General features: G+C 40.2%; 1 protein-coding gene across 1 annotated transcript in view; it reads left to right on the plus strand.

Moving 5' to 3' along the window:
- Positions 1-4,131: 4,131 nt before the first annotated feature.
- pop4 (POP4 homolog, ribonuclease P/MRP subunit) overlaps positions 4,132-16,024 on the plus strand; it is a 32,675-nt gene continuing 20,782 nt past the window's right edge. Inside the window, exons 1-7 of the mRNA XM_031292746.2 lie at positions 4,132-4,158; positions 4,205-4,306; positions 7,658-7,713; positions 9,208-9,437; positions 10,588-10,665; positions 10,797-10,858; positions 12,290-12,391. Of these exons, the coding sequence (XP_031148606.1) occupies positions 4,294-4,306; positions 7,658-7,713; positions 9,208-9,437; positions 10,588-10,665; positions 10,797-10,858; positions 12,290-12,391 (541 nt within the window). The 5' untranslated portion in view covers positions 4,132-4,158; positions 4,205-4,293. The remainder of the gene's footprint in view (positions 4,159-4,204; positions 4,307-7,657; positions 7,714-9,207; positions 9,438-10,587; positions 10,666-10,796; positions 10,859-12,289; positions 12,392-16,024) is intronic.

Consider the following 16,024-nt stretch of genomic DNA (forward strand, 5'->3'; position numbering starts at 1 on the left):
AGCTGAAGACAGGAAAGGGGGAGAGAGAGGGGGTGACGTGCAGCAAAGGGCCGCGGGTTGGACTAGAATCTGGGCCGCTACGGTAAGGGCTGACTTAACCCTTGTGTTGTCTTCCTGTCGACTATGCAACTTGCTGTCCTCCCGGGTAAACATTGAAAATCAACCCTTTTTTAGACACTTTTTTCAATGTTTTAGAATTTTTTATAAAGTTGTTGTTGCTATTGTTTTTATCGCTTTTTCCCCAACGGATTCACCACAAACATCAACTTATTACCACTAGTTTTACACTTATTTTTGGAATTCATGGACAACAAAACCTCATTTATATGAAGTTATGGCCTACCTAATTTTTGAGTAAAAAAAAACAATAGTTAAGGTTGAGTGGATAATCACAGACTGTCAAAGTTTAGTTAGGATATTTGGAAACAATTTCATTTTTTAAATGCTATAAAATGTATTAAAACACCAAAAAGTGCTTATCCTTAACTTTACCTGCAAAAAACACGTTGTATGGAACAGCCCATGTTATCTTTGGGCAATGTGCTTGAAAGAAAACCCAAATTTCTCATGTAGAAACCAAGGACAACAGCAGGGTTAAACAATGTCACAACACCCTCATACATAAACATCAGAATAGGTTGATTGTCAATGACTCCCAAAACAACATATGTGACCGTTTTACTTACTGCTGCACGGTGGCCATTTTAAACACGTGACCGCGGTGGCATTTTCAATCACGTGACCTCTCTATTTAACGTAACGGTCACAGTTTTAAAACACGTAGTCAACATTGTGAAACAGAACGTGTTAAGATTAGGTAACAAAAAGTACTTAATCAGGGATTGGCTTAAAATGAGTCCCGTGAAACTGCTAAATGAGGACATCACTGCGTCACGGACTAAGGTCCGTAAAAGTCGGCTCATTTCAAAAAGTGACCCTTGACTTTTGATTTCAGACGAGATACAAATCCCGGTCTCCTGAGTGAAAGTCCTGCTTGCTTTGACCCATTCCCCGCGCCGGCCTACTTCCTTCCGCGGAACTTGGTGTTCCTATATTTTTTCACCTCACTTCCTCACCTAGGAGCAATTTTAATCAAGTCAAGTTATTTTTATTGATATAGCCCAATATCACAAATTTTGCTCATGGGGCTTTTTACAATCTGTGCAAGACACAACAACCTCTGTCTTAAGAACCTCGATTCAGATAGGAAAAACTCCCCCAAAAAATGGCTTAAAAGATAAGTCTGGCTGTTATTTAATCAACATTTCCATTGTTCACTTGTTGTGAGACTTTTGTTGTGGGAAATCTGCTGTGGGACTTTTGTTCGGCATGTGTAGAATGTGGGGAATGCAATCATCCGAGTACATTTCTGCCAACACAAGAAAAACATCCACCAGGAACCAGGAAACACACCTGTTACTGGCACTCCTGCACTCTTTTTCCTGGTGTTCTGCACATTACTACACATTCTAATACACAGTTACTGTACATGTATGTATGTGCCAGTTTTATTTTCACCCATTTAAATGCAGAATTTCATTAGGAAATGTTCAAAATGTCTCTTCTCACGATGATAAGATTTACTTTTTTGCCGGCTCCACGCCAAAAAACCCAACCACTTGTTCCTTATTGACCTGTGGCCTGATTCAGTGATTCCCAACCAGGGGGGGTTGGCCTACTTGTACCGCAGCAGGTACTTCTGCTGTTGCCACGGGGTACGTGGAAAATTGAAGAGTAGCTCAACTAATTTGAAAAAAATAGAAAATATGATTTGATTAAAAAGAATATATCCACATTAAGTCAGCTGTAACACCTGCTTGCTAAAAGTAATTAATATATCTTCGACATAGATGATAAAACAGTTCAAATGATTAGCTAAAACTAATGGACAAACAATTAAAACGTTCATTCATTAGTCTTTATCAACGACGTTCCACTTCTGGGATTGCGTAAGTGCCGCTGGAAATTCTGCCGGATGTGTTTTGTTTTTTTTAGGATGGATGTCCGGTACCTTCCTCTTTCTTTGTGTTGGAATTCTAAACTCTGGTGGATTTATGAGGACTATGGTTAACTGCTCCTCAGATCTCTGCAGGGTAAATCCAGACAGCTAGCTAGACTATCTGTCCAATCTGAGTTTTCTGTTGCACGACTAAAACAACTCCTTCCCGAGGCTATTTTGCAGGGCAATGTTACTCTCTCCGGCGCTTAGCACCGCCCAAGATGATTGTGATTGGTTCAAAGAAATGCCAATAAACCAGAGCACGTTTTTCTCCCATCCCAGAATGCTGTGTGGACTAGCCAGACCCTCCTTCACAGCTCTGTGGAGGACGGTGTGGCAATGCGAGACTACCCTCAAAGGAGTAGCAGCCTTGTAGACTAGTAGTACTAGGATTGCTGACCAAACCAACCTTAATAATGAAAGTTCAATTGTACAAAATGTTTTAACAGTATCCACTTTTATCTAATGAATAGTGTTATACATTTGGAACATACATTGGGAATTGATAACGGGGTACGTGAGTTCATCTGATAGGGCTATGAGGGGACCTCAGACCAAAAAGGTTGGGAGCCACTGGCCTAACTTACCACACACACACACACACACACACACACACAATTTTAAATAATGAAAAAAATTTTGAAAATTGAAATTAAACTTATCTTACATAAGTAAAATGTAAGATAAGCATAAAAGTAAAATGGATCAGGTGATCCTGGATAGAAAAACATGGGATTTCCAAATCCGTATCAATTTGATGCAGATTCAATTTTTTGAAAAACTGGGCCAACATAAAGGGAGAGACATGTCGACATGCGTGTGTGAACGGGGCATATATTCTGGGAGTATTTGTGGTGCTGGTGAGGCTGCATTACCATCCCTCTACTAGATAGCGTATTAAAAAAAAAGCTCAGTTAAAAGACATATACAGATATTCTGACTTTGCAGAGGGCTATCTGCCATAAAGCATTCACATCTCTTTTTTTTAGACAAGATTTCTAGATTTTATTCAAAGCCAAAGTGTGCCTTGATATGTATATAAATAAAGATCGAATGTGGTTTATTTGTAGAAAAAATTTTTTTATTGAAAGGTTTGGATGTATAGGGAAGTTGGAATGCAGTTTTTTTCAGCTTGTATTTCATTCTGCATTTTGTGAACTGTTTTATTATAACTGTGTATAAAAATGTCTACGAACAGATTTTAAATAAAAATTTTAAGACTTAAATTGTGATTTTATTTATTTCTATCAAGAGAAGCACTTCACTTAGGGTAGTCCCCTTCCTTTCAGTTTGAAATTGTAGGCAATATCACGTCTAATTATAATTATTAGGCTAATGGATGTTTTTTATTTTTTTATACTAGTTGTAGTTTATGGTTTAAAACGAGAACCGAAACAATCCTTAATATCTACCAACGAGCAACAGAGATTTGAATGATAGTATGTAGTTTGTTTTTCTTTTAGTTTTACCGATCCCTGTGCAGAAACTTAGGCTAGGCGTTGCATCAGATACATGAATTATGAAGTTCAATTGAGCATATACATTACAGTATCAATTGTGAGTTATATAAACATGTCATACACACAGAGCATGTTAAAGAGGGGGTAGAATAAAAAGTGATAAGATTACATAATGTAGATTCAAAGATTCAGATTCAAAATCCTTTATTAATCCCACAATGGGGAAATTCACACTGTTGCATGCAGCAAAGGATAGTGGGGAGAGGGGAGGGGGAATGATAGGCAATGAAGAAATATAATTAGGCTCTATAAAATATATTGTTTTTCTTTAATTTTATTAATTTTTTCATTTGAAAAGACTGGCCATTGCGTCGGATTGTAAATGTAGCCTAGTGTATTTAATGTAATTGACAATAATTGTAAAGTGCGTGTGATGTGTGGTGTTGACTGTAGAGGGCGACATTACGCCACGCAGCGGACAATCTGCCGGAAAGCGATATTTTTTTCCTATTATGGCCAAGCCAAGACCCGCCCTTCAATAGTATTCACACACTACTATTGGCCAGGCGTCATGCTTACGCAAGGTAACGTAACCCGATTTGTTCAGCTCCTATCCTGACCAATCGGCTATCCTAACCTTGCACCGGAAGAAGAAGAGAAAGAAGAAGGAAAAGGAAGCGAGCTCGTGTTGTTTTGATGGCTGCTTCCCATGTCAGTGCCTTCTTATATACAGTCTATGGTCAATGCTGCTTCCCAACTGTCTTATTAGAGATACATAGCTAGCTAATAGCTATAGTGTTGAGCCGTTTTTCTGCTGTTGAATTCTGCGAAAACATGCCAGTGAGCGGTGAGTTTAAGTTTCCACGAGGGAAGTAAAGTTGCAGTTTTAGGAGTTGATGAGTGTTGACGAATAAACGCGACATTCCTCAACCTCATGTTAAAACCTCGTTTCATATCCAACAATATATCTAGCTACGTTACTTTGACTCTGCTGGCAGGCTGATAATAACCGCCTATGTCTTATCTATATCTATGGAGGGATACTGTTAGGAAGAAGTACTCCGAAAACAAAAAGTAGCAATACCGTTCAGAGAAACGTGTAATTAAAAGACTCCATTCAAAATATTACTACAGAAAACGTTAACAAGGGCAATCTGTATAACATTCACATTGGACTGCTGGTAAAAGAGCAATAACGTTAATATACAATAACGTTAGCTGGCTTACGTGCAGTTTAGTGTCCCAAATTATTTTGGTGAGGTTCTTATTTGAGACAGGTTAGGGTTAGGGTAGCACAGGTGGTTTAGCAGGTTCATAATTAAGGACATTGTATGGGGAATTTGGGACACTAAACTGCACGTATACCACGTTAGCTACATAACGTTGCAATATAATCACGACAAACCCTGCAATACAGGAGTTGCAGAAAGCACCTCATTTACATTTTTATAACGCCTGGCTTATTAAGATGTGATGTCAAAATGTACTACTAGATAAAAAGTGCAAGGCTCAAATAGTAGTGAGTACTTTATCTTTTTTCTATAAACTGTAACTATAATGAATGGATATATGGATAATTATTTGATAGTTGCTTTTCAAATAAACGGGTATAATTAGTGCTGTATGGATTTGGCTGTATTCCATGTAGGCCTGTACGATTCGGGGAAAAATATGAATCACGATTTTTTTTTTAGCTTAGAATTGATATCACGATTCTCTGCCACGATTTTTTTCTCACAAAGTGTAATGTTTATTGCACACATGAACCATGACAAAACAAAACAAATTGGCAGTACCAAGCATAGATTTGTTTTGGCACATTGCGCATCACCACAAGCCTTTCATGTCTTCAGCTGTCCTATCAAAATAAAGGCCGAAAATGCCCCCCAATAACACTTGATTAATCATGCAGGCCTAATTCCATGTGCCAATTCCAGCATGCTGGCTCTCTGGAACAGTCTTAATTAATGGTATTGTTTCCACCTGTGCTATTTTTGGGGGCATTTTCAGGCCTTTGTTGACATAGGACAGATGAAGACATGAAAGGGGAGAGAGAGGGGGAATGACATGCAGCAAAAGGCTGCAGGTCGGAGTTGAACCCATGGCTGCTGCGTCGCGGAGTAAACCTCTATATACTGTATGTGCGCCTGCTCTACCAACTGAGCTAACCCGGCCACCCACCTGTGCTTTTAGGGCTTTGACAAATCAAAATGTCAATGATATCACAATATTTTTGACCTTTTACTTTGAGATCAATATTGCGGCGATATGACTATTCGTGCTTTCACCAAATCAGTAATGTGGATATAATGACTTAAGTGGGAAAGGCAAATAATAGAACAGCTAGAACAGTCTGGTAGCTTTAGAAAAGGACATCACTTTACTGTAATAGACAATATCTAGCCTCATATATTGATATATAATTCCCAGGCCTAGACACGGGTTGAATTGTTGTTGCCTGATATTTGTTGCTGTTATCAGTGGAGTAGTAGAACTGACTCTGACTGTGTGGGTGTGCAGACAGAAGCTAGTCAGACACGTCTGTCTACTCTGTAAAAAGATCTCTGTTATCTTCTCTTTAGTCTGCTTTTGCAAAGTCTCGTTCATCATTGTCACAGAACATTTCCCGCATTCAAAGAAACAACAATAAAAAAACTGGATTTTCCTGAACAGCCCTTGTTGTCAGTCAGCACAAAAAGTTTCCATCGCCAACCACCTGAACCTGATATTTTGACATGTAGGTATTCAGGTCATTCTCATTGTCAAGTTTGCTTTTCGTGCAATGGCTTACTCTAAAACATGGAAATCCGACCCCAAAGTCCACGGGTTAGATGATAGCCCAGCTAAAGATTTCCCCTTTGGCAGCTTTGTTGGCTTCATTCTCACAGTTCTCACACACTCTGGAAAACCGGATTTATTAAAGGTGCTCTAAGCCTCCTCATCATCAACCCCCCCCCCCCATCCTGTCCGCGCATTAACCCCCCAAATTCTTATTGTCGGTTATTGGCTTGAACGCTGGAAGACTTATGTTTGGTGGTGCAGGTTGGCGCAGTTTGTTTTTGTTGGCGTTTGTGGAGCCTGGGCTGTCTACAGAGACCGCGTTTTTTTGTTTTTTTTTACAGTGTGTTCAGGGGACAGGCAGCTAGTGGATAGTGGGGAGATGTTTGCCGTATGTGACAAAAAATGCTGTAGCCTAAAAAAATGCATGAGCACCTTTCATTTTTTATACAGCTTTCCAGTCCAAAAAAATATTCAAAATAGTTGTTTGTTTAACTCAAATCCTCTGATCCAATGGCTTTTCCTCAAGAGGTTTTGCATGTGCAGCAAAATTATGATTGTAAATGACAATCTGATATGTAATATTAGCTATCACAAGACACACACACACACCCTCCCCGAAGAAGTTGGATAGCACACCAATAGGGGAATTTTATATGAATATACTGACTTTAATTGACAACAATTTTGATCAGGGCTGGGTATCGCCTATGATTTCCCAATTTGATTATATTTTTGATTCAATTAGGTTAGGGAAAATTTCAGTTAACCAATTAAGCTTGGATATAAAAGAGATTCTCAGAGAACTTGTGCTGTAAATTGTACAAGCAAAGAATCAATCCTCAGATATTTTCTTATAATGCAGCAGGTTAATGTTTACGTTAAGAACTGACTCCCAAAAAGTTTGTGGTGAGTTATACATCCATGGTGAAAAGGCATGTGTTAAAAGATGGATTTCAATATCAGATCACTCAAACAAAAATCAGATTTTAATTGGAATATTGATTATTTTAACCCAGCCCTATTTTTGATAATTTATTGGGTAAGTCATATATTAAGCTCATATGCCAAACAGTGTCAGCCCGCTGCTTCTTAAATGTGCACTTTCTCTCCTTGTTATGTTGTTGTATGACATAGCTCGAACCCGCGACTCCATGGTTAATCAATTGATAGGAAAAGAATTATAGATAGACTTTTTGTAATCGATAATGGAAAATAATAGTTAGTGTCAGCCAAACTGTACTTTTTGCTTGGAGGCAGTAATAGCATTGTTGGTAGCAACAAGATAGACGTTTTTCATGTGTCTCTGAGTCTGAGGATGGCTGCTGGGGTCTACGTTGGCCCAGCATCACCTCCTGCATCCTGGTCCGGTTCTTAAGGTCTTGTGTGTAACACTAGTTTTGTTTGTCCTGTTCAACAGAAGCACTTGTTCGAGCCAAGATTCCCCAGGATCTGGCGAAGGATGTGGGCGTGGAGGTGAGCTGATAGCGTTACCGTGTATTCCAGATGCATCACTCTGATACAGTTTCCAGTAATGTCGTGCAAACTGCAAAGAAGAAAGTGACATGAGAGTAGTTAATAATCTGCAAATTTTTTGATAATCAGTTTATTGTTCTTCTCATTTTTCTGGGAAAAAGAAAACAGGTTTCACCTTCTCAATTATGAGGATTTGATGCCTTCCTTTATTGAGTAAATTATTATAGTAATGAGAGTAGGGAATTTGATACTTTTTAGGCACCGACCGAATTGCCTCCTTAGTATCGAACAATCAAATTTAATAAATAGTAAATCTCTTTACTGGAGCACATGATACACATGTCTCAGAGCGGCTGCTCTCGGCTCGTCATTATATTATGTTGCAGCGAGCGATGTCTGCATGGCGTCTTTGAAAGTAATCACAGTTGCAACCTCTTTATCGGCATTGCTATCCATGTCAACTGATGAAGTTGCAGAGCATGTTGCAGAGGCGACGTCTCTCTGCCGTCCCCCGCACACGTAAAGCCGCCGACACATGATCCGCGGTAAACCACTCTGCGCTCTCCGCATTGTTTTCCTACGGGGAGAGCGCTGGAGACAGAGGAAGCGCTACCCTTGGCGAAGCTTAAAGCTCACATTATTTTAACTTTGACCTCATTACTGCTGATCTTTCAAGCCGCAACTAAAACCCTAAGCCATGATGACCTATACCTGCGCTGCACTTTGCCTTCACTCTGCGCCCTACCTTTAACTATGACAATATATTACAAATGATTATTATAAATTGCATTAAATCGGGCAGCGCCATCATCCAAGTGTATCTACTGCAAGTTAATCGAGTGCAAGACGAATAACGACGAATAAGTCAGCAACTTCCTGGTCACACAAATCAGACGCATTAAATATCAAAATCAAATATCGGTCCCTGGCCAACAGGGACCAAATTTACTTTTGAAAAACAAGCCGTTATAAGTTTTATTTATTTTTTTTATGTTGGATTAAAAAAATGGATAACGAATCATTTCTTAATTTTCCGATTTTGAATTTCCTAATTCAATATGAAAAGTTCAAGTTACTTTATTAGTACAGGGGTAGATTTTGTTTGCAGTAGAGTCCTCATACACACATATGGGAAAAAACAAAGAGGCACATCTCACACATCATTCAACTTAAGAGAGTGGAAATTAAGAAATGGCAAAAATTAAAAATTTAAAAAGTTCTTAGCGGTCCAGATTATACTTAAATATTGATGTGAACTAAATACTAATAGTAAAAAGAAAGTAAAACAAAATTAATAAGTAAACATGTGTTTAGGTTATGAAAACATACATAAAGGTATATAATAAATACTTACATTAAAGCATCAAAAGGATGATACACAGGTTATATTGCTTTTTCCACTCAACAATCAACAGTCCCATTAGACAGCTTATTTCAAAGCTGTAGAGGGAAAACAAGACATTTGACATCTCTGTAAACATCCTTCCTTTCCAGTCTCTGGGCAGGACTAAAGCCCGCGCCTTCGCCCAGGCCTTCCTGAAGAACAGCATTCGGCAGCAAGCTCACCATGAGATTAATAACATGTTGAAGCGCAAGGCGTTGATCCTGGGCTACGCCAGGCCCAAGAAGGACAAGTCCAAGAGGAACCGCAAGAAAGCCAAGGGGCTGAACGCTCGGCAGAAGAGGGAAATGAAGATCTTCCAGATCAAGCCCGAGCACCAGAGGTAGGTGAGGAGTAGGGCTGGGTGATATGGAGAAAATCAAATATCACGAGATTCTTGACCAAATACCTCGATGTCGATATTGCGACGATATTGTAGGATTGACAATTGGTGCTTAAACAAAATATTATTTACACAATGAGATTTTTTATAAGTAATCATCAGAAATGTCGATTTAATGACAAAGTGTGTAAAGGCAAATAATAGAACAGCTAGAACAGTCTGTTGAGTTCAGAAAATTACATCACTTTACTCTAATGCAGCCTTCAAAACCAGGAAAAGACCACACTTAATATATTACAATTTTACGATATCCAAAATTTAAGACGATATCTAGTCTCATATCACGATATCCATATAATATCGATATATTGCCCAGCCCTAGTGAGGAGCAATCTGAAGGATCTTCATATGGAAAGAAATGTGTTTGGAACAATAATGTACATGGCGGCATCAAAAATATTATTGTCAAAATTGATAGTGATACACGTTTACATGCACATAATATTCCGGTTTTGGCCTTTATTTTTAAAAAGACAATATTCCTTTAAGTTTAAATGGCTAATTAAAGTGACTAGTCCACTAATATTCCTGTTTACATGTAGCCGTGCAAAATAGGATTTTTTTTCAAAAGTGTTCCAGCGGTGGTGGACTTGTTGGACCGTGCAAACACACAGCGTCCCTCTTTCATTCCTTCAACCAGCTTCTAGAAAAGGTCGGCGTAGCGATGTTTGCTCATTTTTTAAAAACCTGTTGATATCCAAGTCTTTCATAATGTCCGAAAGTAGCTCTGTTTCTCCTTCTTTTCTTTTGGTCATGCATCTCTATCGCAGCCCTGCAAACTGTTGGCTGGTTGGTTTGTGTACAGCAACCATAGCAATGCACAGAGCTGACCACAAGCCGAAAACGGGCCGTAAACTGCGGTGGAAACCCAGATTGAGACGCATATTCCCAATGCGCTGTATACATGTCCAAAGAATGCTTCTAAAACCAGCATATCAAACAAGTCAAAAAAGACCTTATTCAGAATAGCCAAACAGAATATGCTGTTTACATGACCTGTATCAAATTTGGACTGTTGTTATATTCAGAATAATAGTGGAATAATATTGGAATAACAGTGTACTCACCGTCCTTATTATTGTCATTGTAGATATGAGCTTTTCCTGCCTCTGCATGAACTCTGGAGACAGTACGTCATTGACCTGTGCGGTGGTTTGAAACCAACGAGGTAAGTAAGTTTGGAGCTCCACACAGACGTGAACCCTGGCCTTCCTCAACAAGTGCTCATTTAATGAAACTTCAGAAGTTCTTGTTTCTTTCACTGTGCACTCAGTCTCATGTTATGTTGTGTGTTTACAGCAATCCACAGTTAGTGCAACAGAAGCTTCTGAAAGCAGACTTCCATGGTGCCATCATCACAGGTACATGTCTAGTTTTCTCTAAAATGAACATCACAATGACTTTATTCAGTATCACTATCCAGTGGTTGAAGTTATAGATAAAGATACTGGGAAAGGGTCAGGTGTCGTAAAAACAACAGAAGTTAGTTTGTAGTTTGTCTGCTAATTTGGCCGCTAGGACTGCACGATATGAGGAAAATATCTAATTGCGATTACTTTGACTGATATTGCGATATGATACACGATATTGGAGGGAGTGATCAATTTTGTATGATTAGTCTCATTTTCATTGAAAAATATTAAAATGAAATTGATTTATAGTGTGATTTTTGCGAGGACTTAGTCTGTTGGATACGATTTGTAGGCTGGGACATCTCGGCAGCACCACAATACTTAATTCAGAATGTTTTGACAAATATTTTGCCTTTAACAAATATTGCGCCCCACCTGCGATTTGGATATTGCACTAGTCCATATTGCGATTTCGATTCATTTGCAATTAATTGTGCCGCCCTATTGGCCGCTCACCATCACGGTCAGCAGTTGGAGCGGCAGCCGTGGCTGTGACACACAGCTAATGGAGGCTCTTTGTTACCCTTATGTCACGTGTCCACGGTGGCGTTTCTCCACAGCAGGTATCGCCCCGCCTCCCAGCAGTAGACACTTGCTGGGCTCGCCATTAGCAGTTATCAGTTTCTCTTCGATGACCACTGACAAGCAAAGAAGACGGGCTCCACCCTCCGACAGCTGCGACGGCTGCACCTGATTGGACTAACGCTTAACTCATGGGGCTCGCTGCTCCTGGATTTCAAAATTGACCCACATGGCGGCTCGTTTGGAAACTTTTGCTTACTTTCCGTAAATAGTTCACTGAAATGTGTTTCTGCAAACATTTTATTGTAAGAAATAGGCTATGCAGTTGCTGAATCTGTCTTCCTTTCCAATCGACAAATGCCAGTTTAAAAGATTTTTGTGAGTTTTTGAGAGGCGGCGAGTCAAGCTGGGCACGCCTGATTTGCATAAAGTTGACTGGATTCAACTTTATGCAAATGAGGAGTGGGCAGCTCGCCGCCCCACTTCTCCAAAGTCCCCGCGACGCTACCATAATGCATTGCACAGCTGCTCACGTAGACAATGAATGGGAAGCGGAATCGGTGCTTCGCATTGTGTACTCACCGATACCAGCATTTTAGGCGGTATCCGAGGCTTTTCCAATGCTGGCATTCAAACAACTCTAATGTACAGTGTTAATGTGATATTAAGACTAAGACATTCTTTGTTGATTCCGCAAGGGGAAATTAAATTTTATTTTCTTGTGACCTACTGAATGGTGTATCCTATCATGTTCGATGGCCCCTGTGGTCTTTGTGAGACCCTACAGGTACCTGTTTGTAGATGCAACACTCTACTGCTTAGCTACTACCAATGGTCTGTTCCTTTTCTCTCTCACAGTGGTCCGATCTAAGTGCCCATCATATGTAGGAACTACAGGGATTCTGGTCCAAGAGTTCAAACACGTCTTCAAAATCATCACCAAAGAAAACAAACTGAAAGGTGAGACAGCTGGACGTGTCTCACTCACTGAAACTCACCTTTAGCTCTTGTTGGTTAATAGGTGGGTCAGATAACTGGGTTACCTTTTCACAAAATTCTGTTGTCCAAACTAATGACTTCCACAGAAGTTTTAATTACAAACTAACGATATTAGTTATTGAACTTTTTGTAAAGGAAGGTATAACAGTAGAACCCAGTAGACCTTTTTTTAAAGAAGACAATTTGACTCGTCATGCAGGAAAAGGTGTTACTGCTAACATCAAAAACAGATGCATTCCACACGGCGAGACTTTAATTGCTAATGTTACTGTATTTTGTGAACCGTTGTATGTGGCGTTTTCTTTTGCGGGGTGTAAATGTTCCACCTAAACAAGTTCCTTCCCGAGACTTTTTAGCAGAGCCACCGTTGATGCGTCCGGAGCTTAGCACCGCCCAAGACGATTGTGATGATTGTGACCTTACTCCACAGCGCTGTGGAGATGCTATGCCAGACTAAGGGCCTTTTTACAGTCGCCGCAGCCGAGCTGGGGCGCGCCAATGTGACGTTAATAGGACGTAGATCTCGCTGGCGCGATTTTGAGTGTGCAACCAGAGGGCGCGCACCACTCTATTTTTTTCAGTGACGCGCGTCAAAGCGGAAACAGGAAGCATGAACGAGCTCGAGGACAACCGGATGCCAGGACTTTCAGAGCGACTGCAGGTCTCTCTTGTAAACTTACTGGGTTAAGATGAGTTCTTTTATGGTGAATGAAAGGCTTGATCCGACGAAGTAGGTCATTGAATCAAATCGGAGCATTGATGTCAATGCTACTGCTAGTTCTGCCGTTGTTTACCTTTTTCTTCTTCTAGTCCATAGAAATAGCAAAGTCGGTAGCCTTTCCTCATTAGCGCCACCTCTGTTCAGGAGAAGACTGCAACTTGTGTCGCGACCACCACGCGAGAGTATAAACAGTTAAGGCGCTCCCATGACGTCACACTGGCGCTCGATAGCTCGGCTGCGTCGAGTATACCCCACATTTAATGCTGCTGAAAGCTTCCAGTGTTGGTCAGTAGCAATGTTTCCATCCACACGCGAATAAAAAATGCCTTATGGAAACAGTAAAATTTGATTGAATTTCATGGATATCGACTCAAAGTTTATACGTTCGGTCTCATCAGATTTTCTCTTGATCGATATATGGCTTATGCGATAAACGTTGATGGAAACGTTATTTGCAGAATAAATAATGTATTGCGATAAAGTTTTAGGTCATTTTATGGTTAAACAGACGCACTTGTACAGGTCAGAAGTGGTGAAGACCGCGCGCCCAATGCGCACTGCCGGGAGTGCCAACTCAAATGTCCCTTATCACGCAACGACCGTCTACTACAGCCTGTAGTAACACGATTGATAGCCACCCCTGCAGCCTTCAGCAGGGGGTCTAATCGGGACGTGAGTCCTGTCTGCTGTATTGCGCCATACACCTGTGGCACAAGGTGCGCTCTGTAGTTACGCAGTGAGATCTCATGCGCCTCACCCACTCCAGGTAGGTAGCCTTTATATACCTTCGCATCAGCCTTTGTTCGTATGGCATTGCACACGGCGAAACACACAGTGGTCTTGCTGACCCAAACGTTTCGCCAACCACTCTGTAGTCTGTAGGGCTGTTGGAACGAATTCCGAAATTCGAATATAATTTGAATATTAAAAAAATCAAAACTATTCGAATGCTAAAATTACTATTTGAATATTGCTTTTTTATGAATTTTTTAATGTTTTATATGCAACCTTGCCTTTCTCGTCGCCTTGGCCTACACGCATGTGAAAATTAAATGCTTTTGTTTAGTCTGATGAACAATAAAGTTTTTGAATCGCAATCACAATCGTACACGTTGCCTTAATACATACGTCCACATGGTATCATCATCACAATACTATCAAAAATGGCGGAGAGCGACCTGAGGGCACACCTGACAACGTTACACCCTGACAAGCTAGGCGATGGAAGGAATTGCCGCTAAAAACGGGCAAGAATTACTTTTTTTCTGCCTCTCTCCTCATCACGGGGCTTACCAGCTGTCCGCCAGGCGATAACGGACAAACTGACACGGTTCAATTTTAAAGATATGAGACCGATCAACATCACGCAGGGGTCTGGATTTAAATATTTTATTCACGAGCTTGAGCCAAGGTATATTAAAGTTGACAAATTAAAGTCATTCATTTTGTCCCGCTGTTTTATTGTTAATAAGAAAGCGATCGCCTGTTTTCAAAAGTTTGTTTTGTAATGTTAGTAGTCCCTCTAGTGGACAGAATGTGTAACAACAACCACATGCTGATAGTGGCATTGGCAATCCATAAGCCTGTGTAATATCGTAAATATTAATAACAGGATGAATTTGAGCATTTAATATTTGAATATTATTCGAATATTCAAATTTGAATAGTATTATAGAGGAAGATTGACAGCCCTAGTACTCTGCGCATGTAGCCAGTTTGTAGAGCGCAATGGCGATACGCTTCTCGATTGGAACCGGAGGGCGATTGCTTATAAGGGTCAAGGGAAGGGCCAGTAAAATTACACAACAGGTCAAATCCGAAAATGCTTCAACCAAAGTAGGGATGCACCGAATCCAGGATTCGGGTTCGGATTCGACCGAATATTGGGCTTTTTGACGGGGTTCGGTTTCTGCCGAACCTTAGAATTTTTTTCCACCGAACCCTACTCGGCTGCTGCTCGTTAGCTATCGTTAGCTTTCTAATTTCACCCACCCAACATGCCTTCTGTAGTGGAATGGCTTCGAATGACGACAAAAAAAGCGTTTCTTTTACTGTGAACATTTACTGTTCAATATGTTGCAGTTTTACACATGAGAAAGTGAACAACTTGAGCTTGACGGACACGTTTTGCATCTAACGTCTCACGTTCATCTCAGTACGCTAGCAAGAGCACACAACAGACAATTTCCGTGTAGGCTACTTCAAAATAAAAGCACTTCCTGTGATGGGTCGCAGTAAAACTAAATTACTGTTAAACAAATAAGGTTGTGCACCTTTTCACATAGCTGTAAATCAAGTACTGTAAATAATGTAAATAGTGAGCTTTAATCACCCTATAATTTACCATTTCTTTTAGACTGTTTTAAACTAAACAACTTGAATTTCTTATTTAAGTGCTTTAAACAAACATTTCACAACACCTTCATCATACACTGGTAAGCGAAAATTTGCCTAACAAAATTGTCACTCATCTGGCGATAGCGATGTGCTTTCCTACGATGTGAAAAGAGCTTGTGAATTCAACATTAAGTTGTTAAATTGAACTATTTTAGAGGCTGTGGACGTTGTTTACTTCATTAGTGTGTTTACTGCGTTAATGGACTGAGGATGGGAGTAGGATTCGGTATTCAGTTTCGGATTCGGCAGAATCTTAACCATTGGATTCGGTATTCGGCCGAACCCCAAAAATCTGGATTCGGTGCATCCTTAAACCAAAGGGTTTCCGTTAAGTGTCTCTAAACCACGATCTTCCAGAACAGTTTGGAGCACCCTCGTTCCCACACCACAGACCGCCTCCGTTGTCGGCCATTTACGCGCATCTGCATCATCATGGCAATGTGTTGATAGCGTCGTCGTTTTCTTATTATAGCTTG

The sequence above is a fragment of the Sander lucioperca genome, chromosome 3, assembly GCF_008315115.2.
Source record: "Sander lucioperca isolate FBNREF2018 chromosome 3, SLUC_FBN_1.2, whole genome shotgun sequence".
Taxonomy (NCBI): Eukaryota; Metazoa; Chordata; class Actinopteri; order Perciformes; family Percidae; genus Sander; species Sander lucioperca.